The sequence below is a fragment of the Leptonychotes weddellii genome, chromosome 3 (genome assembly GCF_054177405.1).
Source record: "Leptonychotes weddellii isolate Sample4059 chromosome 3, ASM5417740v2, whole genome shotgun sequence".
NCBI classification, from domain to species: domain Eukaryota; kingdom Metazoa; phylum Chordata; class Mammalia; order Carnivora; family Phocidae; genus Leptonychotes; species Leptonychotes weddellii.
In genome coordinates, this window is record NC_138371.1 from 108,750,000 (window position 1) to 108,777,496 (window position 27,497).

General features: G+C 42.7%; 1 protein-coding gene and 1 long non-coding RNA gene across 3 annotated transcripts in view; one reads left to right on the forward strand and one right to left on the reverse strand.

Annotated features, from left to right (window-relative positions):
- Positions 1-27,031, forward strand: part of LOC102747148 (protein POLR1D-like) — a 43,752-nt gene extending 16,721 nt beyond the window's left edge. The window contains exons 1-3 of one of the 2 annotated variants that reach the window (XM_031020879.2): positions 6,159-6,267; positions 10,107-10,181; positions 25,947-27,031. In XM_031020879.2, coding sequence (XP_030876739.1) covers positions 10,165-10,181; positions 25,947-26,214 — 285 coding nt within the window. In that variant the 5' untranslated portion in view covers positions 6,159-6,267; positions 10,107-10,164 and the 3' untranslated portion in view covers positions 26,215-27,031. Of the gene's footprint in view, positions 1-6,158; positions 6,268-10,106; positions 10,182-25,946 lie in introns of those variants that run through there. The other variant, XM_081814771.1, reaches the window with a different exon arrangement.
- On the reverse strand, positions 4,590-20,522 carry LOC145720605 (uncharacterized). The gene is made up of 4 exons (XR_014143687.1): positions 20,397-20,522; positions 8,422-8,579; positions 7,306-7,405; positions 4,590-4,633 (listed from the first exon to the last, which is right to left on the reverse strand). It is a non-coding gene; the product is annotated as an uncharacterized LOC145720605 (long non-coding RNA).
- Positions 27,032-27,497: the final 466 nt, after the last annotated feature.

Sequence of the window (27,497 nt, forward strand, 5' to 3'; positions counted from 1 at the left end):
TCAAGAGAATAGTTGCGAAGGTGTGTTTTAAAATGAAAACACTTTCTAAAGATCATGAAATGATTAGGAAATCCTACACATTCTGGAACTTTCTGTCTTCATTTTTTCCATTCCTTGGTGCTTGGCTGTAAGTATGGTTCATGATCATGTGTTGACTTGAACACTGAGATCTACAAGGAGGGGGCAGCTGATTTTCCAGCAGGTTACTGCGGCCTGCATAATGGAAGGAGATAGCTTCAGCGGGGCCCACCAGGCTTTCTGCTGAGGAAGCATTGTCTAGGACAGTCTGCAGAGCCCTGCAGACCGCTTGTGTGAAATGGAGCTCCGTTAGGATTCAGACAAGTGATTTCCAGACCTCGCTTGTGGTGAGGTGGAGTCTCTGGTATGCACTGTCTTACCAAAGGACAGCATGCCAAACTTCAACCCTCACTGAAGAAAGCTGTGCAGGCACACTTTAGAGGCTTTATACTGTCATTTTGTCTTTCGTACAACTGTCGTGGCTTGCTTTCTTTTTTGCATTTTGAATAACTATTTGGTGAGAGTTTGAATTTTATTTTATATTTTGGCTTTTGTGGCTTTCCGCTAGGTTTTCCTCTCCTTTACCAAATTCAGGCAGCTGCCATGTTAGGTTTTCTTTGCTTTCATACTGGCTCCCTTCCACGGCCATCTTTCTAGACGTTAAACACTTTTTTTCTTGCAGTTTTCTTTTCATCAGCTTCAAAGCATCTGTTCTCTTAAGGAGATAACAAAATGCTTTCCTTGATTAAAAGAGCTCAATAATAATTTTGACCTTAGATTCTCTGGATTTATTTCTCCCTACTAATATTTCAGCATGCATAGATTTGCCCTACCAAAAAGATAATGCTGCTGTTCTTAGTAGAATTCATGGGCTTTTCTAGAAAAGTTAGAGTTTACTGTTTTCTAAGTTCATCCTCCACTATTCCCACCCCATCGCCACAAAGTTTTTTTAGTAAGAGATGCTTTTCTCCATAACATAAAATTTACCATGGCACATGTAATTAGGTCTTATGATATAAACTGGAAATGAATCCCTGTATTTTCTGCATGTGGCTCCTTAATCAGGATTTGAGAATAAATATCTGTAAAAGATACTTAACTACTTTGAAAATGAGGTCATTTCCTTTTGAGCCATTCCTATGGCGAAGCGTCTTATGACCTGAGTAATAAGGTTTTCCTCTAGGAGCTAAACTAACAAGAGGCAGCCCACATATTAACTATTAACTGAAGCGTTCATCTCTCTATAATAATAACCCACACTCGGAAGTCACCTATAACGGAAGTTATAGAGATCTGAGAATGTCAAAGTCGAGGTAGAGGGTCTGAAGGGTTACCTTCACTACAACAGTTCTTGTCAACTGAATACAAATCAATACAGTAAAATATTACTACCTTCCCTTGAATGCCTCTCTCTCACTAGACTGAGCTCCTTGAGGGTTGGGAGCGTGCCTTCTAATAGAGTAGCGTAAGCGTTAACTAAGATCCTGGGCCCCAGAGTTCACATCCCAGGGTCATCCCAATCGCTTACTGACTCTTGTGGCTCTTTTCCTTACTTTCTCCTTACCTCTTTCTCAGTAAACTAGCCATTACATAGAGGAGTTGTGAGGATTGGTGAAAGATACATGGTATGTAGGTACTTTTGCCGGTATTACATTTCATCCTAACCCCAGAGGTGCAAGTTAAGTGCTTATTATATCAATATTCAAAGGACACTTTCCTTGAACTGGGCAGGAAGGCAGCCCCATATATCACAAACACACATAGGTCCCTCTGTCACTAGGCATCTGGCATTCAGTGCAATTTGTAACCCGGGAAACCTGCATGTCATGTTTTGACCTGCATCTTCGAGTGGAGATTGGTGGGTTGTACCACTGTTGACGTTGAGGCAGATACTGCTGTAGTGTACAGGAAGGTTTGGAGCTGCAGAAGGGGCTAGAAGAGAAAAGACACATTAGGTTGTTGAACCATCTCAGCATGGATGCAGTGGATTGTACCAAAAGAAGATGTTTCCCGGAAGTGCTGTGCTTCCATTTCCCTGCTTGTTTTAGGGTTTCACTTCATGGCTCTGCAGGTTCTGCAGTATTAGGAATGGTTCTACATGGAGGCTGAATGACATTTGCAATGTTAAACCATATTACTTGTATATATGTAAATATGTAGGTTTATATAGAGCATACAAGAAGTTCAGTAGTGATTCATTCATCATTTTATTATTTTACAGGGAAATTTTAAAATATTCAGAACTTGGGTTTTTACCTTTTTATGTTGAAGGTAATTAACCTTTTGGCAAATATATTAAAATTTCATCCACACTAAATGCAGTTACATATTGTTTTTTAATACTTTAGATTATTAGAACATAGTAGGACACAATTTATGTTCCTAGAACATAATTTATGGGGGCCTCTGGGTGGCTCAGTTGCTTGAACGTCTGCCTTCAGCTCAGGTCATGATCTTGGGGTCCTAGGATCGAGCCCCACATTCTCTCTTGCTTTCTCTCTCTCAAATAAATAAATAAAATCTTTGTAAAAAAAATAATAACTTATGTAAAAATCTTGATTTTAACAGTATAGTGATTTTGCCAAAATCAAAGCAAGAAAATAAATCTTATGGAATAAATACATAATATATGAATGTATATCTTTCTCTATCTTTCTGTATATATCCAAATATTACCAACTCATAAACAGAATTATCAGTGTGTGCAGTAAGTTAATACTATCATCTCTGGTATTTTGCTGACTTTCAGTCATTTAAAAAAACATAGCTTTTCACATGTTTTTTATTTTTATTGTAATGAAGGTATATTTAAAATGGTAGGAGGAATGAATATATTTAATAGCTTTTAGCTGATTTTATAACTTGTAAATATTTCGAAATATGGTCTGTGGGACTTTATTTGTCCCTCGGTGGGCCTGTGAGAAAGGAGTGGTAGTAACATCTGGTGTGGAGCAAACAGGAGATGAGGAAAGTTCTGCAGAGAAGGTAACACGTGATCTGGATGTCTGGTGACAAGGATGTGGCTGGCGTGCACAGCGGTTGGAGCAGAGAGTGTGGCCTGAGCAGAGCTCCACCCTGTAATAGCAGATAAAGTGCCGCTGTTGGGCTGGGTGTCCCAGCCAAACTGGGCTTCTGGACTCACAAAGCTAAGGCCCAAGAACGTGGTAATCCCAGCGGGCACGTCATGTCTGGCAAGGCCTCAGGGAGCCAGGCCAGGAAGCTCCCACTGCGGTCTCCGTTAGCTTGCTCAGATTCCCAACACCGAGTACTTTTATTTCAAAGCGCAATTAGCATCTCCACTAAGAGATGGAGTTTAGAGAATGCGAACAGAGAGGAATGAAGTAGGCTTCGCCCATTCGCATAATGATGCAAAAGAATGATATTAGAAGCCAAACAAAGGTCATTTATCTGTGGTAGCACACAAAGGAAAAAGTGTTTTCTAGATAGGAAAGCTTGCTGAGATTTTTCAAGCAGCCCTAGAGGATGAAAGACCTCCATCCTGACGAGAAAGATTCCAGCTGTGCCTCATTCTGAGCACTGACGTGGCATCTTCGGTCCACGTCTAGGCGTTCCCACTATGGTCTGATACTCCATGGCACCCAGGCTACAGTGCTGGTGTGCCCCTGTTCCCGTCTGGCCGCCGCAGGGGGGGCTCAAGTTGCCCACGGCCATGGGCTCCTGTCATTGCATTCCTTTGCCCTGTGACACGTGATCTCACTGTTGTGTCTTCATTATCCTTGTCTCGTCTCTTCCATCTCCCCCAGCATCTCCTCCTCTGGCTACAGGTACAGTATTTTTACTTTTAAATCCTTGCGTTGTTGTCCTGTCCCACTCACACCCAGAACCATTCATTCCCCAAATCTTAACTGAGGACCAACCGTGTGCCAGACATAGGGAAAACTAGAGTGAAAAAGACCAACGTCCTGACCTCTAGGAGTTTGGCCAAGTAAAAAACACCTATCCTATGTCTTGTGCTTCTGATCAGAACACCCCGATCAAAATGAAATACTTTATCCTCATAACAACCATGTAGGGTTATGATCATCAAAGCAAAAAGCAATCCGTGTTTGATTTTTCCAGCACTGCTTAAAATACCACTTCCTTCTTATTTTCTGGTCTATGTTGGCATGAAATCATCAAGTTTTGTTAATCCTACATTCAAATTCATGCTCCTCCATTGACCTCTGGTGTTTTATCACCATAAGTTGTTTTTAAAAACGAAGCAACTTTTCTCATATCTCCCCCTGTTATGTTATAAATATATACTGAGGCTCCCTCCCCACATTCCCCTAAGTAATCCAATATTTATTTCTGATGTACACATACAGGTCTTTATTTGATATACACTCCCTACTGTAAGCCTCTATAGGGAAGGGCCTTGCTCACCATATAAATCATATTACAGAGCATGTGCTTGATAGAGGTTGGCCAAATTTAACATAATCTACAGAATTAACTTCTTGTGCTTCCAGTTTTTAACTATAAATAATTCTTTCCGTTTCCCAAATGATCTCAATGTTCCTATTGAATTTTACCTTTGAAATCCTTATCCACAATTTGATTTTTCTTACCTTTCTTTACAGCAGATAGGTGAACCCCGACAATTTGATGTTTTCTGAAATTAAATAAGGATGGCCTGAATTTCTTCATCTATATCTATAATAAAATTACCGAATAATACAGAACCCACACTTTGCCCTATGGTTTCTGCCAATCCATGTGGTCACTCAACTGCTAATTACCGCTGACTGATTATGAGCCTGTAGGCAGATGTCCAGCAGTGATCCGAATCATCTGTCCCTATTTTTTTATCAGAGTGTTCTGTGGTCTGACATCAAATCCTTACTGAAGATCAAGCAAATTGTTCCTTTTTTTTTTTTTTCTTCAAAACTTACCACTCCATGGGAAGACACTGAGATAGCTATGGTAGAGTTGCTTTTAAATTTTGCCCAGCGCCCTGCTGTGTGTGGACGGCCCGGGCATGAGCTGGTGGCCTTCCGCACTGATGATTCGCTGGGCCTGGCAGGGGCCTTCCGGTCAGCAGCAGCCAATGGCGCTGCGCTGGTTTCTGCCCATCTTCCGAGTCTTTGTGCTTGTCACCAGGTTATGCTTGTTTGAACACAAGGCCCTCGGCTAGTCTTACACGACTTATTTGAACCGCTTTTCCCGTCCATCACGTGACAGGTACTGTACACTCAGTTGATCAAAGGTAGCTTTTTTCGTCATCTTTTTTTTTTTGAACTCTAATGATACATACAGAAAAGTGTACGCATCCTGAGTGCACAGCCTGGTAAGTAGAGCGAGTGCACTGGGTCACCAGCACTGCGATCGCAAAACGGAACGTTAGCAGCGCCACAGAAACCGCTTCGGACTCTCTCTGTCCTTCTCTTCCCTGTGGGTTTTTTTTTTTTTTTTTTTTTTGAACAACTACTTGATGTTTAGCTTTTCTGATTTTATTCCTTTAAAGATCTCATTTTCTCATGTTCTCCACTATTTAATTTGCCACCTGTCAGTCTCTGTTGTTTGATTTCAGTTGCCTTGGTTTTCTCCCTCCCCTTCCTGTATACTGATGGAGTTAGTTCACTCGGTTGATTTATGTGAGGAAAAAAACACAGACCCAGATAACTCAAAACTAATGTGCTCGACTTTGGATTTTAAGATGATTTTGCACCACATTTGCATTCCCACTTGGCTTCTATTTCAGCTGCTATTATCATCCGTTTACATTCCTTAAGCACGTGCCAGCTGGCTAATGGAATGAACAGGCCGTCCTGCGGAAGCCCAGAGAGGCTGGAAGACTGGGTGGAGCCCATAGACACGTGGATGGTGGAAAACCAAACTGCAGTTGGTTCCTGTGCCCAGAACGGTCTGCTTAATGAGCTGGCTTTCTTTCTAAGTGTTTATTCTAATATAATGAATTTGTTTTACAAAGAAAGCTTTAGGATGTTGAAGAATCTCAGTATCAAAATTACCCAGAACTAAATTTGTGTCTGAATAATTGTTTACTTGCTCAAGTTCTCTGCGCTTAGTGCTTCCATATCCTCCTGCTGCTTGCTTTTCTTGTATTTTAATGCGGCTTACACTTCCGTTTCATCCTCTCGTTAAATAACTATCTTGTTTCCTGAGGTTGATGTTTCATAATCTTTGATGATTTAAGCCTCTGGGATAATGTGCAGTAGAAGCTGGCTTTGCTCCTTCCTTACCCAAGAATCATTAGCAAGTCTTCCAGGAAAAACAATAGAGGCCACAGTAAGTAGCCCAAAGAACTACCTGACTTTCTATTCTTCTCCCCTGAATTTCGAAGCTGGTGTTGTTATTTCGAGGCCAGAAGGCACGATTGCTAGGAATCGTTCTTTTCCTGTTTGGAAGTAAAGCCCTGCAGACGGAGCTCAGGCAGGAGAATTCGGGGTGGGAGGTGGTAGCAAATGCTCAACATTCTTCGGGCAAAATAGCGCAGAGTCCTTCCTTCCTGTGCCTCTCGCCTGTCCGGTTCTCCGAGTGAGTGCGGACTCAGGGGCAGCTCTGTTCAGCCTCCCTCCTCCCCTTCATTTTATTTTTTGCCTTTAATGATAAAGCAGAAACAATTCCTCAGCATTTGCTGTGCACACGTTTGTAGAGAAGATCGGTGGTAGAACCGAACCGGAAGCTCAGAGGATATGTAGCCTTAAACACGTGCAGGGGCTGTTTTGTTTGTCGGATTCTTCTCCCTCCTCTCCCCTTGCCCTGCTCCATGTCCCCCTCTCCTGCCCCTTCATCCCCTCTCCCCCTCCCCTACTCCCTGTTGTCCTCCCCCCGCCTCCTCTCTCCCTCCCAGTCCCCTCTCCCCTACTCCTCCTCCAGGATCACTAGCAGTGCTGCCTTGGGCAAGTTAGGCAGGGTATTCACTTTCCTCATCTGTAAACTAGTTGCCATAACTATGTTGTCCTGTTCAGATAGGACAGCACTTTGCCAAAGGTAAAGCTCCATGCCAACGTTCGTTAGTGTTAACCCAATTACAAATACCAAAGGTCTTGGGAGTGGGGTCCCACCTCCCATGCTTGCTGGGGACTGAGCGTGCCCCACCCCCAACCCACCACCCCCCTCCGCCTCTTCGGTCACAAGTGAATTCCTTCTACCCCGGCAGCCTTTCTCATACCTATACCTTCTTTTCTCTTTGGTGGTGGTTGTAAGTCAGATCTCTGAAATCATGGCAGAGAAAGTTAATGATAGTGCTGGAGAGGGTTTTACATGAAATCAAAACTATATAAAAATCAACTTCTGGGGCACCTGGGTTGGTTGGGCATTTACCTTCTGCTAGGGTCATGGTCCCAGGATCCTGGGATAGAGCCTCTGGGGAGCTTGCTTCTCCCTCGCCCTCTGCTGCTCCCCCTGCTTGTGCGCGCTCTCTCTCTGTCAAATTAAAAAAAAAAAATCAACATCAAACTCTTGAAGGTGCCTAGAATATGGGCTCGGGATCTCTGCAAGGTCTGGGACTGAGTATTGTTTTCAACTGTATTATGACACAAATGGGCTTTTTGTGGGCTGGTCCAAGAGAGCTAGGTAAACATTTTAACATGGGTTTTATGGGAAAATACATTCTAGTGTATTTGTGACTGATAGACAGTTTGTTCATAATTGGGGAACTGCCCGAACAAGCTTTTTCCCTTAAGATTTTTTAACTTTCTATTGTCAGGAGAAGAGATCTAAGTATGGGTGGATCTAAGTATAATGGATTCCTGTTTTTATTTAGAAACTACCACACTTACTGATGGGAAGGGGGAGGAGGTGTATTTAGAATATTTTTACGCTTTGATTTTTTAACTTACATCTGTGAGGGTGAAAAAGGATCTTTGGAGCTAGATAGGATACATTTTTCATTAAATACTGGATGAGACAAAGGCCTCAGATCACATCAATGGGATGTATTATTATTGTAAAGAGATGGGAGAAAGAATATGTAGGGGCCAAGGGCAGGCTGCCCCAAGATGGGCCACTTTGCATAAAGATTAGTTTGAATTCATCAAAACCCAGCAGATGCAAGAAAAAAAGCTCTCTGCCTCCCCCTCAACTGCCTAAATTTACTTTGGAGAGGAGAGCCTGTACCCAGAAGAGAGCTATTAACAGAGACTTTACCTAAGAAACTGATCTGCATAATAGGGAAACCTCTTTTTCCAAGCATCTCCTCTCCCTTCCTGCTAATGGCCTTCCTCCCCTTTGTATCCTCAGGCCCTACCCCTCTCCTTAGCTCATTCATGTTGCCTGACTGTCTTTGCAATTTCTTGTCTATGGATTCCCCTTCTGTACACTATTAAATTTTATTTTCTCCTGTTAATCTGTCTTATGTCAGTTTGGTTAAGTTCAGCTCGAGGGGACCATAGTGCGGAGGAGGGTCTGTGATGATCTGTGGTAAGCAGATGCACTTACCTATTCCTGATGCCAGGGGGCTGGGCTGTGAAACACAATCTGACTGAACAAGTCCAGGGGGTCAGAGGGCACATCAGTTGGTCAGTGTTTGGTTCTTTGCTGACCTGGTCAAGTGGGCTCTCCAGGATGGAGCAGAAAGTGTCCAGCTGCTGAGTCAGCTGAAAAGACATTTTTTTTTAAAAGAGCTCACTGTCAATGGGAGTTTATTTAAAAATGTGTAAATTATACAAAAATAGCCAGATAGATTTGTTGAAGATCAAGAGGGTGGTGAAATAGTTTGACAGCATACTAAATAGAAATGTGGAGGTAAATACCAGGAGAAACAGATTTTTGTTAAGGGTTGAAATTAGATTTTTTTTGGTGAGTAGAGAAGGATGATGTAGAGGACTGCTGCATTTTATTATAAGTCTTTAAATAATATTTGCTTTTTTAAGCTATGTGCTTTGATAAAATAAGAATCATTATAAAATATTCATAAATGTTCACATCATTTGAGGATTATGTAAATTGTATCTACAGTAGTGCTATAATAGCATAATTAAATGTTTTTATATAGAATCAATGTAAAATTACCAGTTTCAGAATTTGGTGATTAGATACATAGTTCTGTCTTTGGGCTGTATTTGTTTCCAACTTTATACCTCTCTTAACTTGAGTAATTATATATCATAAGTAATAGTAAAGTCAGGAATGATCATCTTCTATTTTACTACCCATAGCACCTGGCACAGTACCTTGGACGTAGTAAAATCTCAGAATATGGTTGATAAATACATTTTCTGGAATTTTTTTTTCAATATCTTTCTAAAAATTGCATAAATAACACAGATTCACTCTAGAAAAAATAGAAAAGCAAACAAAAAAAATTAAAAATCACCCAGAAACTCATCCTACCATCTTGATAACGCCCCTCCAAATGTTTTCTTATGTAATATATACATGCAAATAAATTTGAAATAAAAATTATCCAGGGGTGCCTGGGCAGCGCAGTCAGTTGAGTGGTGGAGTGTCTGCCTTTGACTCAGGTCACGATCTTGGGGTCCTGGGATGAAGTCCTACATGGGGTTCCCTTACTTGGCAGGGAGTCAGCTTCTCCCTCTCCCTCTGAGCCGCCCCCCCTTGTGTGCACATGTGCACGCAAGCTCTCTCTCTCTGTCTCAAATATATAAAATCTTTAAAAAAATTATCCAATACACACTGTACCCATGTTCTTAAGATACTTAAGTAGAATTTTTAAGTCAACAGGTATGTATTATTTTGAAGGCTCTTTATCATGTTGCCAAATTGTCCTCCAGAAATGTTATATCAGTTTCAGTCCCCATTAATAGAACAAAGAGCATTCATTTCTCTCACTAACTAAGGGGCAGAAACATACTTATCCTTGTTGGGTTCATTATTATTTCTTAGAATAATAATACATTTGCAGGTTTTAAATATGGATATAGCTTGTCATTTTGTCTTTAATTTTCAATGTTTTTCCCCTTCATATAAAAAGTTTTTTTTAATGTTATTTATATGTTCAAAACCTATCAACCATGTTTTTTAAATTTTAAAAATTTCTCCCCAATTTTGAAATTGTATGCTTCGAAAGCTGTTCATTCTGCAAGATCATATATGTGGAAAGAACTGATTTTTCAGAAGTTAGTGGAGTGACTACCTCTCAAATCTCTTTTTCTCCCCATCAGGAAAGCAATTGAAGAACTGCTTAAAGAGGCAAAACGTGGGAAAACGAGAGCAGAAACCATGGGACCTATGGGTTGGTAAGTTCTTGAGTAATCTTCCTTAAAGCAATATTAAAGAGAAAGTCTTGACTGGAGATGTGGATATGTAAATCTTTTAGCAGCCAGAGGGAATATAAAACTGTGGCGGTGGAGGAAATCACCCAGAGGTGAGCAGGGGAGTGGGAGCCCTGCTGAGGGCCAGCACTGGAGGAGCTCTGAGACCCTGAAGAAGAGGGCAAGGGGCATGGAAAGGAGAGTAGCCCTTAAGGGGTCTTTAAGATCCCTTAAGTCCTTAAGATCCCCAGGAGACATGACTACATTTGACTGCCCAAAGGCACCGTGTGAGAGTGATATTATATCAGTGTCCGTTGTTTAAGGATCTCTGTTTTAATTATAGTCCTTAGTAAATTGAAATTTCTTTTTAAAATTCTACTTGTAAGTATTTTGATTATGTGACAGTTCAGCTGTGTAGAACTAAAGTTTGCCTTTACAGTTTCTACATATAAAAGAGAGCTCTAAAACTTAAAGTTTAGAAACAAAGGAAAAATTTAACCTTAAGAATTTAATTTTAGGGCGCCTGGGTGGCTCAGATGGTTAAGCGTCTGCTTTCGGCTCAGGTCATGATCCCGGGGTCCTGGGATCGAGTCCCGCATCGGGCTCCCTGCTAGGCGGGGAGCCTGCTTCTCCCTCTGCCTCTGCCTCTCTCTCTCTCTCTCTACTAGGCGGGGAGCCTGCTTCTCCCTCTGCCTCTGCCTCTCTCTCTCTCTCTCTGACTCTCATGAATAAATAAAACATAAAAAAAAAAAATGTAACTGAAATTTCTAAAAAAAAAAAAAAAAAGAATTTAATTTTCAACATTTTTAAGCTTTACTTTAGCAGCAACACATGCATTCAATAAATATGCTGATTTTAGATCTTTTATCTAGAATGTAGAACCCAATACAGTGGAGAATTATGGGTAATTAAAAAGAGTAAGATGTAAAAATGAGATAGGAGTAGAAACTAGGCTTCAGAATATACCTCATTCTGTAGATTTGACTCTTAGAACCATGCACATGGTTTACATAAAAATATAAAACAAAGTTAAACAGAGGGGAAAGGCAATCCTTAAAAATCAAGCAAAATAAAGCAAATAGACCTAAAAAGCCATTTAGTGGATGGCTTAGCTGCACATAAAGGAACTCCTTCATGTGATCTGAAATTGGACTCTATATCCAAAAGAACTACCAAGAAACCTTAAATTGTTTTCAGTCATCGTATTGTCAACAATACTGATGTTTTTCTGAAACTATTATATAACAGAATAAAGCAAAGTAAATATTTATATGTTGTAAATACCCAGATCTCCAGTGTCAAAGAGATAAAGATATAAAATCAAAGTAAAAACATATAATCCTACATTTGAATTGGAAATAACAGTACAAAGCCATGCTAGATTTTCTCTTTAAAAAAGAAAAGCTTTTTCCAGCTCTGTTCATGGGAAAGTGTTAGAAATGATGACCACCCACTCAGTAGCAGTGAGTGCCCCTGGCATCCAGATTGTTCTATATAAATACCATTTCTCACTGAAAGAAGACCAAGAACCTTAGAGAAATAACTGACTGCAGATCCGAGGTAGTGCCTGGAGTTCACCAGACAGCAAGTTAGAGGTCACCGTCCCCAGGACTGCCCTCACTTCTTACACCAGCTGCAAATTCAGGAAGTTCCCCACAGTACCCTCAGCTTCCTTAAGTCACTGATGAATTCATACAATTTACAGAAAACTATGATACTGACAGTTACCGTTTATTACAGGGAAAGGATACAGATTAAAATCAGACCTAATAAGAGGCTTATATAAAGGGCATTGTCTGAGAGGGTCCCAAACATGAAGCTTCTGTTGTCCTCCCCCCATGGAGTCGGGACACATTACCCACCCAGCTTATCAGGGAAGCTCACCCAGGCCTTGGTATTCAAAGTTTTTATTGGGATTCCATTACTTAGGCATGATTGATTGATTGTTCACATAGTTGATCTCAGTCTCCAGGTTGACCAAGACTACCTGACTCAAAGCTCCCACCCTAAATCACATGATTGGGTTTTTTATTTTTATTTTTTGGGGGGGGTGGGGGGCATGGTCAGCTCTTACTCTAAGACCATCAAGTGGGGCCTGTCCCATCCTAAGATCCAAACAAAGACATTTCCGTCAGGTGTGACATTACCTCCCAGAATTGAGATTACGTCCCAGAAGCCAGACCTCTCTGTGGGTAAGGCCAAACTCTTACTACACAGGCAAGAAATGTGTAAGAGGATCCAGAAAGTGATGTCAGAAAGACTTAGGAAACAACCTGACCTGAAAGGCTTCCCACCAGATGGGATAATTTGATCACCAAGAAGAATAAAGCTATAATGATTGAGATACCTAAAATATGTTAAAATCCATAAAGTCATAATGATAATCACAACAAGAAGCTTAATGATCCCTTTTGGAGAATGCTATGGAACCAAATCATTATTCATAAAATTGGCAAGTAGAGAAGAAAAATAAAACATTTATCCTGTTCCCTGTACAAATTATACCTCAGAGTTACCAAATAATTGATGAAAGAAAACTTCCTTGTAGAACTGTGTCTATTAAATGTACAAGGACTACAGAATAAGATCATCATTTGAATTCTTAGCAACGCAATAAGAAAACAATCTGATTTAAAAATGGACAAAAGATTTGAACAAACACTTCACTGAAAATGATATAGGATTGGCCAATCAGCATATGAAGAGATGCTCAAAACATTAGTTACCAGGAAAATGCAAATTAAAACCATAGTTAGTTACCACTATACATGCACTAAAATATCTAAAATTAAAAAAGACTGACAGTACCAAATAAGGATGAGGATGTAAAACAATTAGAATGCTTGCACATTGTTGGCAGAAATGAAAATGATACAGCCATTTTGAAAAATAGCTGGCTGTTTCTTATACATTCGCCATAGAGAGTTCTTCTAACCAATTACCAGAGAATTGAAAACTTAAGCCTACATAAAAATCTGGACAGTAATATGCACAGCACTTTTATTCATGATAAAACTGGAAACAACCCAAATGTCCACTAACTGATAAATGGATAAACAAATTGAGGTTCTAGCCATACATTCAGTGCTACTCCACAACAAAGAGGAACAGAAGCAGACAAACTGCATGAATGAATCTCAGGGACACCCTGGTAAGGAAAAGAAGCCAGACACAAAACCTTACACAGTGTGGGACGCCTGGGTGGCTCAGTCGGTTAAGCGTCTGCCTTCGGCTCAGGTCATGATCCCAGGGTCCTGGGATCGAGTCCCGCATCGGGCTCCCTGCTCCACGGGGAGCCTGCTTCTCCCTCTGCCTCTGTCTCTCTCTCTCTGTCTCTCATGAATAAATAAATAAAATCTTTAAAAAAAAAAAAAAACACCTTACACAGTGTAAGATTCCATTTATGTGGCATTCTAGAAAACCCAGAACTGTAGGGACCAGAAAGCAGATCATTGGTTGCCAGGAAGTGGGGGCAGAAAGAAGGGATTTACTGCAGAACTCTGTGGGTGACAGAAACAGTCTACATCTTGATTGATGTGGTAATTACATGACTTTGTACATTTGTCAAAACTCTTCACACTGTTACTTAAAAAGGATAAATTTTATTCTGTATGAATTATACCTCGTAAACCTGATTTTAAAATAAGAAGAATGTCCTCATTTTCAATCCCTAAGGACACACTGGTCCTAGGCGAAGGTCACTGGCTACTAACCTGACCAGATGAGGAGTTGCTGGGGACAGTTCTGGGACAGGACAGGCTGACCACACCTGAACTCACTAACCCATCTCCAGCCATGAAGAGATGCAGTAGGAAGAGCACGCCACCATTTCTGGGATATCCTTGTCAAAAGATTGGACCCAAATCTGATAAGATCTCCAATTAGAACTACTAGTTCGCAGGAAGTACCGAGGGCGGAGGAACACATTAACTGACACCATAGGGATATAATCACAAAAATCCAGTATGTGGGGAACTCTACAGGACAAACAACCCAGTTTCTTTAACAAATAAATTGCAGAGAAAAGAAGGAGGGGTATCCTATGAACTAATAGATTTGAGACACAGCAAATAAAATGTATATTTTATTTGGATGCTTATCCAAATTAACTATAAAAAGACATTTATGAAATAATTGGAGTATTTGATGATATTAAGGAATTAATGTGGATTTTTTAGGTGTGATAATGGTTTTGCTATTATTTCATTTTTTAAAGCTATTGTCTTTCAGAAATTCATTCTGATGTATTTATGGATAAAGTGATAAAAAATGAAATAATCCAGTGCGAGTCAATCTGTATGTAACATATGTATGTAATCATCTTAGATTCAATAAAATACCCTCCTCGTGGAAAGATAGTTATACAGCTTTGGTGAGATAAGATGTCAGGAAGCATTCGGCATTTTTCCTGTCATGCAACAGTCGGTCAGTGTTAGTTAGATCTGTTCTTACCTTCTTACCAGCCCTCCTCTGTCCTTTACAGAGAGAAAGGTGCCTCTACTCAGGTGAATCAAATTAGTACAAATTTGGTTGGGGGGCAGGCTGCTTAGGTGTTCAGTATAAGGCTCAAATCTATTAGTTCATAGGATACCCCTCCTTCTTAGGTCTTCAGTATAAGATTGCGATCAGGTTGACCATAGCCACTGGCCCAATCCAATACCATGTGTGAAAGAATCAGTGTAGAGCTAAATCATGAATTCATGGCTTGGCAAGTGAATAAGAAAATGTCAGTCAGGGTTCTTGCTATGTTAGGAGTGCTCAAGGAGATCAGTTGCTTCTAGGCAGCTCTCCGGATGGAAGTCATTTATCCTGACAAACTTTCTGCCCCTTACTGGCTTAGTAGAACTTTCTGACAGTGAGATAACTAGTTTATCAGTGTCAGCTCTGTTTCCCCTGGAGAGAGTTACCACATGTACAGGTCATCTTGACATTTGTAGGAGTACTGATGTGCGCGTTGAGCATTATATCAGGAAGGTCGGCAGTTGCACAAAGTTGTCGAGGACCCAGGTCTCTTCCAGTTTTCCACATCTCCCAGCCATAGGGTGTGATGCTTTTCCACTTGGCCCAGTATGGTGGCAGCCATTCAATCCCATTTCAGTTAGCAGAAGGGAAGAAAAGGAGAAGGAAGACGCGCCTCCCCTCCCAGAAGTTGCCTACACCGTTTCTACATATACGCCATTGGTCAGAATTTCCTTTCATGTCTTCACCCAGCTCAGCTACAAGGTCAGGAGTTCAGTCTTTTTTTCCCCCAGGAAGTCATGTGCCAGACAAATATCTGGGGTTCTTTTACTGTAGAAGAGAGGAAGAACGGATATTCGGGGACAACTGGCAGCCTCTTCCCATGAAGGAGGGAGAAGCATGTTGAAAAGGGAGTAAAAGATGGCAGGCCAAATAAAGCATTCCAGACTTAGAAGAGGCAGATCCTGGGAGAACAATATGTGAAACTTCCAAGTTCCCATTATTCTATAGGATAAGAATTCCTGCTGACATGGCTATTTTCCTCAATTGTCTTGTAATGGTGGTCCCCCGACTTTTTGGTTTTAGGGTCCAACTCTTAAAAACTATTGACCACAAAGAACTTTTTTAATGTGGATTATCAGTATTTACTGTATTTGAAATTAAAACTGAGCAATTTTAAAGGATTTATTTATTAATACATTTAAAATAATAAGCCTATTACATGTTAAAGGAAATAGTATACCTTTTATAAAAATAACTGTATTCGCAGAAAAAATACTGCGTTAAAGCAATATTGTTTAATATTTTTGCAAACCTCCTTCATGCCTGGCTTATAAAAGACACCTAGAATTTCATGTATGCTTCTACAGTCTGTTGTTTTGATTGAAGTATATGAAGACAATTCAACCTCACACCAATATATATTTGGAAAAGGAAGAAGTATTTCAATAGTCTTTCCAGAAAATTATGGTATCCTTTAATCCTTCATCAAAACTTTGCAAATAACCTCGAAGAGTGGTAGTTTCTTAACATTCTTTTTAATAATGTAGACTTTTCATGTTCTGCTATAATAAAATCCCTTCATCTACCTTGCACCTTGACTGGATCGTCTCCTCATAGATGATTTTATAACATCATGCATTGGTCATCTCAAAAATGTTGGTTCACTGAATCATCCTCCAAATGTTAACACATTTCATTATATAATATTAAAAGAATACATTTGTAAATATCACCACTAATCTCATCTGAAAAGTCTTTTAAATGTTGGGAACTTGTCAAGTGCACAGTTTTCCAAAAGTCTAATTTTCTTTCACTTGAAAACTCAGGTTTTATCATTGCCAGTGAAAACTGTGAGTTATTTTCCTTCAAGGGTCAGGCTCACTCACATCTGAATAACCAGCTAGTTCACTTGCAAGTCAAACATTCACACAGGTTCTCTTCCTTGAGGCAGTTTTTGGTTCAGCACACCCGGACAGATACGGGCTATGCAAACGGATCTAGCTGAAGGACAGCCATGACTTGCGTCTGCTCCCTGGTGCTGAGACAAAGAACATCTTCCCCATCATGCTCATCCTGGGAGGATAACTGGTTTTCCATCTGTTTCTGTGTGTGTGTGTGTGTGTGTGTGTGTGTGTGTGTGTAAATAAAAGCTTTTAACTACTAATCCAGTGGTTCCCAAACTTATCTGCACATTTGAAATCATCTGGGAAGCTTCCCAAAATACTAATGTCTGTGTCCCACTATCAAAGATTATTAGTTTGGGTATGGCCTGCGCTTTGGGGTTTTAAAAAGATACCCAGGTGATTCTAAAGTGCACACAAATTTGAAAACCACTGTAACAATCCCTATATATTATAAAGAATGAAACCAACCTGCTCTGCAGAATTCAGAGCATTCCCACACCTCTCCCAGGGGCAGACGGCTCTATAGCACTCGGTTAGCCAGATGCTCAGCCACGGGAGTCCCAAGTTCCATCCCTGTCAACACACCTTCTTGGACAGATCTTAAAGGAGTAGACAATCTGTTGCTTCCTAGTGGGCCATGGTCTGTTTTTCTAAGCATCTAGGAGACCTTTGTATTTGCTTTAAAGTTTAAAATAGAACTAGAGTGCCATTTTTTTTCCTCCTGGATATTCCATGAAAAGATCTTAGTGAGGTAGTTGAGCCATTGCCAGAAAGAGATTGCTGAACTAAAGTAAATGCCATGGAATGCCATTTTTTATTTTATAAAGAAAGAGACCATTTGGTGCTCTGTATTTCCATGGATGTATTTCAGCAAAAGAATCTCTTCAGAAGCTGTTCTTGACAGAGGCCTCAAGGGAGCTGAAATATGGGCCCATATGACTTCCTTTTAGTCAACATCAAGGAATTTATAAGCACAAATTTCAGAAATTCGTCCAGCTTCATTGTCCACAAAGCTGTTTCTATTCTAGTCACTTTCACATCAGCTGATCTGTAGCCCAATGTACTTTTTTAGTCCAGTGCTTGCAGAACCTCAGCCTTACACTTGGAAAGGCTTATATTCTGGTATGAAAAGTTACAAAGATGGAGTTTGACAGAAAATGAAAATTCAGTTTTTCTAACCCAGTTTTAAGGCAAATGGCATTTTGGGGTGCTTTTCTGTTTGGTGTGGTGGTCACTCCGGTGATAAGGGGAAAAATCACGTACATTGTTCTTCCATTGTGTGTCATCCGCTTGTTGGTTATTTCTCGAGTCTTTATGCAGGCATTTTTTTTTTTTTTTAATTCATTTGACTGAGCACCAGTAAGTATATTAAGAGGCCAGGCTCAGTGGGGCGCCTGGGTGGCTCAGTCGTTAAGCGTCTGCCTTCGGCTCAGGTCATGATCTCAGGGTCCTGGGATCGAGCCCCGCATCGGGCTCCCTGCTCGGCAGGAAGCCTGCTTCTCCCTCTCCCCCTCCCCCTGCTTGTGTTCCCTCTCTCGCTGTGTCTCTCTCTGTCAAATAAATAAATAAAATCTTTAAAAAAAAAAAAAGAGGCCAGGCTCAGGCAGCAGTAAAAAAGACTCCCTGTCCTGGCCTTAAAGTTGTTAATCCATTGGTGGATATGGACAAGTGAGCAGGTGAGCACAATGCAGCGTACTAGAACAAGCAGGCGGGGAAGGGAGGTCTCCCATTTCAGAATAGACTCATGGACGAGGCTCTTGGCAGTATTTCAGGGCCCAGAGATCGAAAGCCTTTACAGCTACAGAACATGGGGCCCAGAGGGGTTTCCTAAGGCCCCAGCTAGCTAATTGCTGCTGAATGGATCATCATTTACTCTCTCGTCCCCCATGTGATGCTCCGTGTACTGTACCACCTCTCTTCCATGTGTTACTGTCCGAGAGCGCACAGGCATGTCCGTGCCCCCTGCCCCCAGCTTCCCACATGCCTTTCAGATCCAGTCATGAAAGTGAATCAGAGAGCCCTGTGTGTGTTAGCACTGGATCATATCGCCATGGAAATAATGTGTGCCGCTACGGGAGTAGGAGGCCGAGGACGACAGCCTTGTCGTCTCTCTCAGGACACCACCATTCACACAGCTGCTTCTGGGCTTTATCTTCACACATCCTCTGTTCCTCTTGCTGGTCTGCTAAAGAGCACAAGTACGTAGACAGATAGCCCGGGATTTATCTTTGCTGCAGGACCCAGCCTAATGCCTTGCACATGCAAGATTCTCAGACCTTTAGAAATCAATAGTATATGTATATATGTACAAACGTGTCAACTATCGCACATTACTTTTGGGTATAGCGCTGGGGACCGACTGCAGTGAAAAGCTGCCTTGGGCCTCAGGACTGTTGTCCACAGAGTAATTAAGGACTAACAGGTGAGTAATGGCGGTGACTTGTCACACTCTAGAAGAATTTCCTGGGCAGCCGCATGCTGCGGCATTGATTGTCAGATTACAAACCGCAGGCGCCATGGGTGGTTGTGGTTGTGGTTGTGGTTGTGGTTGTGGTTGTGGTTGTGGCAGCATTAAACAACAAAATGAGTTGCAATCAACCACAGCCCCAAGATTAAAAACATTACTTTACCCTTGTCTCGTGGAGTGTTTGGGGCGCAGCCGTGCCTTTTTCTCCGGGCGTTCTTTTGTGCTCACATCCATGATAGTGCAAAGGAACGGACAGAATGGAGACACAGTGCTGCTTGCCAGTGCAGGGTTGAGTGTGGCTGTGGAATAAAGGAGTGAATTGGAGAGCATCCCATGGAAACTTGCTCCTGTGATCCCAAGGCCTCTATTTCCCCCACCACAAAAATAAGAATCATAATTTCCCAGTGCCTGTTGTACTTCACAACTCTCCCAATCCAGCGCGTTTAGGGAGTTTTCTGCCTTTGTCCCAGCCTTGTCCGTGTCGGTGACTCTCCACTTGACACTGCATACAGATCTGCTGCTTGGTGCCCTGCGGACGAAGCAGCCTTGGCAGCAGGCGTGCCGACGGGCTCTTCACCCGTGGTGTCTTTGCCTCACTGCTCTGGTGATTGGCCACCTGGTTCCACTGCAGCGGGTCTTTGTCTCTCTCTGCTCCTTCTTCCCCATCCGGGATGGTGTTGCGAGGGTGGACTTTGGCATCAGACCCCCTGTTTCCAATCCTCCTAGCTTGGGATCTCAGATAACTTGCTTTTCTTCTCCTGTCCGCTCATAAAGTGCTGGATGGTTGGAGAAATGGAACAAGGTGACGTCAGTGATGCCATGGCATGGGCCATTACTTCACGGAAGTCAGTGTCAGCAGTGTTATTATTCCCATTGGCTAGTGATTGTGTACCACTATCTGATGGGTCATACTCACGGAACTATTTTAGAATCCCAAAGTGGCAGGTCTAGGGCACCCGGGTGGCTCAGTCAAGCGTCCAGCTCTTGGTTTCGGCTCAGGTGATCTCAGGGTCCTGAGCTCGAGCCCCACGTCAGGCTCCAAGCTCACCAGAGTCTGCTTGAGATTCTCTGCCCCTCCCCCACCTGTCTCTCTAAAATAAATAACATCTTTTTAAAAAGTGGCAGGTCTGACTCTGTAGCATGCTAGATATTACTACTTCTGTCCTTCAGCAGTAAAGACAAAAACTGTTAAAACCAGAAAGAAAAAAAAAATCACGTATCTCATCCCCTTTCTGTTCTCTAAGTTTGTTTACAGTCTACTGTTTTTCCTAAGTCAAGGATGATAACTGCAAGGAGGAAGTGCCTTATTTTTACACATTATGTTATATCGTGTGCCCACTCAAAAAGAGAGAGAGATGAAAAGCTTACAACTCCAGCCTCAGTCAGTCCGCGAGTCTCTCTAATGGCAGATTGTCCAGAAATCCACCTCTCCTGGGGCATGCAGAAGCCTTCACAGCTTCTGAGCTGACAGCTTTGGAAGTGAAGTAAAGTGCTTCCCTTTTAAAGTTTACCAGAGCCAGGATGTCAGAGCTTAAGTCTGGTAGTGCTGTTGTGGGTACTCTCCCAATGCAGCTGTAAGCGGTCTCGTTATACTTCGAGTTTTATATCCCTTTATGCTAAAATCAGCTCCTCCCACATGAGCTAGTATACTTTTGTAAAACCAAAAATAAAAACAACTGGCCAGGGTGAGAAAGCGGACACTGTGTGGGTCAGAGCCGCAGACGGGGAAGCAGCCGCTCCGTCTGGTGGCCCCTTCGGTCCCCAACCCCGGAAGCATGTCTTGGGACATAGCTAGTGACGTTATATGGTGCAGATGCCACAGCCTGTGCTCTCGCTCCAGGGCTCAGGTTTTACCTCAGTGCAGATACGAAAAGCCCTGGAATGGTGGGTACCCAATGCTAGCTTATCATGTCATCTCAAGTATGGGGGGAAATGGTACCAAGGAAGAGCTGAGAAACAAGACAGAGATCAATGAACTGAATTTTCTTTTTTTTTTAAGATTTGATTGATTGATTGATTGATTGATTGTTGGGGAGGGGTAAAGGAAGAGGGAGAGAGAATCCCAAGCAGATTCCTCGCCAAGTGCAGAGCCCAGTGCGGGGCTCGATCTTACAACCCAGAGACCATGATCCCAGCCGAAATCAAGAGTCAGGTGCTCAACCAACTGATCCACCGAGGTGCCCCAGAACTGAATTTTCTAATGGGATGAATGAGAGGAGAGTAATTTTCTAAAGGCTTAACATGCAGAACACGAGCAGAGAAGTTTAAAACTGGGACAGACTTCGGAAATCATCTACATACCTCAGCCTACAGTGTTACATCTGAAGAGCATCTACAGAGCTTACACAGTATTAGGAAATGCAAATTATAACCTCAAGTAAAACTTCCAGGTATTAGAAGTCTAAACATTTGAAGTACCAAACTTTTTTTCTTTTAAACAATTTTATTTATTTGACAGAGAGAGAGCACAGGTAGGGGAAGCGGCAGGCAGAGGGAGAGGGAGAAGCAGGCTCCCCGCTGAGCAGGGAGCCCGACGTGGGGCTCGATCCCAGGACCCTGAGATCATGACCTGAGCCGAAGGCAGACACCCAACTGACTGAGCCACCCAGGTTCTCCACCAAAACTTTTTTTTAAGATTTTTTATTTGAGAGAGAGAGAGTGCACATGTGCATGAGCAGGAGAAGAAACAAAGGGAGAGAATATCCGACTCCCACCGAGCACCAGCCTGCCGCTGGGCTCCATCCCACCAGCCTTGAGACCAGGAACTGAGCCAAAACCAAGAATCGGAAGCTTAATCAACGGAGCCACCCAGGTGCCCTGAAATACCAAAACTTGTTAATTTTAACCATTTTTATGAAAATTTCTATAAAATCCCATTAACTTTTTCTTGATGGCTCAGGTTTTATTTGTTTTTAATTTTTTTTTCATTGAGAAACACCAGATAGCCTGCTCTGTTCTTGATTAGCTTCTTATCCCAGGTGATTTGAGACTTTAGGATGTTATCTTGAGTTGCTATCAAGGAGAAATCCCTGCTATGTTAACTAATGTGCTATATATATTCTTTTTCATGAAGAGAGAGTGAATAACAATAATAATATAGGTCCACAATCCCTTGTTTAAAACCCTTGAATCCCTCTGTTTCTTTTCTTTTTTTTTTTTAAAGATTTTATTTATTTATCTGAGAGAGAGAGAGAGAGAACGAGAGACAGAAGGCATGAGAGGGAGGAGGGTCAGAGGGAGAAGCAGACTCCCCGCTGAGCAGGAAGCCCGATGCGGGACTTGATCCCGGGACTCCAGGATCATGACCTGAGCCGAAGGCAGTCGCCCAACCAACTGAGCCACCCAGGCGCCCCTGAATCCCTCTGTTTCTAAGTTGAGATATCTTCACATTTTAGAAAGGTACGTGAGCACATCCAGTGTGCACTACGAACGCCCCCAGGGCTACTTGTTCAACACATCATCATTTCTGCCCCCACACATACGCGTATACCAAATGGGATAGAGACTAGACATAAATAGCCCAGTGTCAGGTTAGGCCAGGTTTTGCTGTCAGATGAGTTTGTTTCAACATCATATAAAAAACCTGATTTTCGGGCGCCTGGGTGGCTCAGTTGGTTAAGCGACTGCCTTCGGCTCAGGTCATGATCCTGGAGTCCCTGGATCGAGTCCCGCATCGGGCTCCCTGCTCGGCAGGGCGTCTGCTTCTCCCTCTGACCCTCCCCCCTCTCATGCTCTCTCTATCTCATTCTCTCTCAAATGAATAAATAAAATCTTTAAAAAAAAAAAAAACCTGATTTTCAAAGGTTTTAACATTTTGGAATCGTGGATGAGAAATTATAGACCCATTGGTAACATTTATTGAAGATTTACCATGTGCCAGGTACTGTGCTAAGTGCTTTATGCGTTATCTCAATAAATCCTCCCAATAGGTCAATACGTCTATTACTCCTGTTTAAAAATGGGGAAAACTGATGCACAGGGGAGTTAAGTAACTTGCCCGTGGTCACACAGCTAATTCGTAGAGCTAGGATAGAACCCAGAGCTAACATGTACCAAATGCTTGTTTTGTATTAGTGTTATTCTAAGCACTCATTCATTTGATCTGCAAGCATTCCGTTAAGATAGTCACTGTTATTATCCCACATTTAACAGATAAGAAGCAATGGGGAGACTACAGAACATGCCCAAGGTTCAATCTGATAGATCGTGTGATTTCAGAGCATGTGTTCTCAGCTGGTACCATGTTGTATGAGTCTGTAGAAATAAAACAACCGGCTTCAAGGTTCAGCAAAATGAGTTCCCACACTGAAGGCTAGAGCGGTTCTCTCCCAGCGGATTTCCTCAAACGTCAGCAGCACTGTTAGACTCCTTATACTGTGATATTTTCACTGCAGATTTTATAATTTCCATATATGGAATCATTTACTACACGTACCTCCACATCTGCTTGCAACTGCCCCTCTATCTCATTGCCCTGCCTTACTTATTACGAGTATAAATAAGCACTTACTCTCATTTCTAAAGCATGTCCTGGCATGTTCGGGAGACGTCACTCTCAGCACCCCCCACCCCCACCATGAAAACCAAATTCTGTCCCAGCTGCCCTTGACTCTGCACCTGGAATAGACTCTTAGGCACGACCAACATTAAAAATCCCATCTCTAATGTAAAAAAAGAGACGTAAAGGCCACTTTTCTTGTGGCTTGATTCTAGACCAAAGTCCTCTCATTCTCGGAACAGCTCTTTTGGGGGCTGTGTTGAATCAGTGGGCCACACTAGCTGCTGGAAGCTCGCAGCCGTCCCCTCCGGCGCGACCCCCACTCTCTCAGCAGGAACTCCGCTGGGTCTCTAGCAGAAGAGCTTTGTTCTCCTCGGACGAGCATATATGGTGGTAAAGATGATCTTCCGTGGAACATAGCAAAATAGAGCGGAATTCACCAGGAGTTACCAAAGGGTTTGTTTTGATGATTGTCCCATCAGGCAATACTCACCTTTCCTCATTTGTCTAATCCAGAGAAGAACTGACCCGTTTTGCCAGCACTGAGCTGGCCCACTCCCAGGAAAAGACCCCCGAATGCTTCTGGAGCTGGCTGCCCATGGCCTCCCAGAGCCAAGAGACACACGTGGTCCGTTTACTCGTACAGACGATTCTGCCCCTGCGCTAAGCACAGGGCCACAGTTGGCAAAGGGGGGCACGCTCGGCTCTTTACATTCCGCGCTGAGGGGCCCTTTTGTCCTGCCGACCAGCCGTATCGTGCTCTTTGGTGGCATCGGTGTGTCGACACCAATGACAGCAGAGCAGGGCGGCCTGTCATCGATGCTGCCCAGACTGCGCACCGCGACCCGACGCCCGGGTGGCTCTGCCTTAGGACTACTGGGCACATCACGCTGGTCCGTGTGCTTCTCTGGAAGCTCCATGAAGCCCCCTGGGGCTCCAGGGAGCTACGTGGTGTTGTGCCCCCAGGACGTCACATCTTTGTCACTGCCTTTCTTCTGTGCTCCTCATCTCATGCACTGTGGCTTCTAAACTCCGGCGCTATAAGAAAAACAAAACAAAAACTCCACCTGTAAGTGTTCCCGCTGGTCCTACTGCACTTCACTGCCCTTTCTCTCTGCGTTTCTTTTTCTCCTTGTTCTAGTATTTTCCCTCGTCGCTTCTCCTAGCCTAAGCATGACGCACGCACTGCCCATCGAGTGCCTACAGCACCTTTGATTCTTCTCAGATGTTTTCTCTGTCCGTGTAGACACAAGAACTGCTTATTTGCTACCGGAGACATTTTCTTTTATCTTTCTCCATATTTTACTCCCAGATTCAATGCCATTTTTGGTCGCTTGAGCTGGTCTGACCTCCGCGTAAGTGGCACGAGGCTGATGTCTGCTCATATTTCACCGATAGGATACTAGACTATAAAATCACTGTGGTGGGGCGCTGGTGGATTGATCTTGAAGCATTGTGTGGGATTCTCTTTTTTATCAAAGTTTGACACAAAGATGGAGATTATAGAATCCTACATTCATTTTTGCTTAATGCCGGCCGCTCTGAGTAACATGATTTTGGGGATCAGCATCCTCCTCATCCCCTCACCCCCCTCATGTGACAGACAGCTGAAGGCCAAGAGAAATACGCAGGTTCTCATCTGTGTGGGGTTTTCTTCCCCAAAATGAAAGCTTTATGCAGTTGAAAAAGAAAACTACTGTAGTATATACCTAAGCATGTAAAATAATACTTTAGTTACATCCTGTCTCTTGGGTGAACTTGAATCACCAGCTGCTTAAATATACCCCATACAGAAACTGACCCAGAGGGTGGGCCTACATGAAGTGCTCCCCAACAGAACACACACTAGAGGCCTGACATGGAACGTGTCAGAGATTCTTTTAAAGGTAAAATGTGATTATGGCATTTTTATGGATTCTTTGGATAATTTTTATTTCTGGAGTAGAGCATTTAGCCCCAGCATCCAAGATATGGCAAGAGATACTTCTTTTGTTCCTCGGAGAGGGACTAAACTTTACTCTTTGGTAATTAAAAACAAGCCACGATCAATTTAGCTCAAAACGCAGATTATAGTCAAATCCGGGCATTTATTATTCAACGGGAAAATGGAAGTGATTCCGTTCTTTCACGTTGTGGCCAATACCTGCGCATACAAAGCTATAGGAAAGTTAGTGCCAAGAAGGAAGAAAGGGGTGAAGTATTCAGATAAGGTCCAGCTCGGTCATCCCCGGAATTTCAGGGGTCTTGCCTTTTCCCCCTTGTACTCAGAGTTTACACTAGGTGGCATGCAAGGAAAGCCGAACACATTCAGAAACTTGATTCTGTGGACACAGAATTCTTTGGCACGGACCCGTGACCGGTGGGTGCAGCTCTGGAGCAAGCTATTCGGTTTGAGAATGTTCTCTTTTTTCCCTCCCCAGGATGAAGTGTCCTCTCGCTGGGACAAATAAAAGATTCCTCATTAACACAATTAAGAACACGCTGCCCTCCCATAAAGAGCAAGACCCTGAGCAAAAAGAGGGCAGCAAGGAAGCCGCGAAAAGCCAGAGCCAGAAAGAAGAGAAACGGAAGAAGCACAGAGCCCACCCCTACAAACACAGCTTCCAGGCCCGGGGCCCCGGCAGCCGCTCTCCATGCAAGAAGTGCAGCAAGCAGCAGAAGGACGAGACGCGCTCCAACAGGCGATGAGGCGGGCCCCAGCCGCCAGCGCTGCTTCCTCTGGGCCGGGGGTGTGCAGACGAGCCTGTGAGGACAGGCCTTGAGCTGCAGAGCGAGCACCGAGGAGTGACTTTCATGGTCGGTCCTTTGCTGTTGTGACAAGGAAATGAGTCCACGGGGACTTGCCCTGAAGGTGTTGGAGCACGTTTCAGCTCCTTCAGCCGGGCGTCCTCCTATACACGTGTCCTGTTTTCATTCTCTCTTGTTTGGAAGTTGGTTTCAAAATAAACCTAAGACTTCAAGTTTTCAGAGATTGTTACTACTAGTTCCGATTTTTTTTTTTTTTGATGTATTATAATTGTGGTCGTCTCTCCAATTTTCTCCAAAAAATAAAACCCTTGTAAATCCTATACGTTATCTTTTTGGATGATGAATTTAAAATTCAGAAGTCATCCGACCGGTAACCACAGTCAGGAGAAGAGGTAGCCCTTCAGGGGCTAGAAATTTACCATGAAACTCTCTGTTTTGTTTTCCTGTAAGTGAGCAATGTAGGAAATTCTCAAAATGGCTTTGAATTTAGTGTTCCATATCAGTAACCAGAGGTTAAAAAATTGGCCCTGTGGTTTCCTTGTGCATTCTCAAACTCACTCCTAAGATAGAACAACTTTTCTATATTTAATTTTGGGGGGAATATGTAAGTTTTAAGTGGTGCTTTAAAAAGAACCCTTAAAGTTAAAATTAATGTAAGTATTTTAGTGCTATGTCTTATTTAGCTACAGACTATAATACCACTCAGTATAGTTGTTTCAGAAATCTTAATTTTAAATAAAAGTGTGTTTACAACGCCTTTTTCTGTTTTTTTCATTATGGATGTGTGTCTGTTTTAACGTATAATTACAAACCTTTCAAACCTGTATTCTTCCTTTCGTACTCAGGAAAATGTCACCAAGTACCCTCTTCCCCGGTCCACAAAAGGAAGAAGAATCTGTCTCTCTGTCCCCACCCCTCCCAATTTTCCAAAGCGTCTAAGCTTATGCCTGGCTGCTCCCAGATAATCACTCACCACAGCCTGCTCCCTGCTTCCTGGCAGCCAAGAAAAGCCCTTTCTAAATGTTAGAAAGGAGCACATCCGAAAAGTTAGCTTCGGGGTGTTTATAAACTAGAATAGACCAAGTCCTGGCTTTGCCCATCAAGCCGCTGGCCACACCCTCAGTCTGCTCTGAGCTAAAAGCTCAGGAGTGACAAACCCCAGGCTTTGTCACTTGACCCACCGGCCTCCCCCGCCCCCAAAGACCCCAGGGCCTCATCCTGTG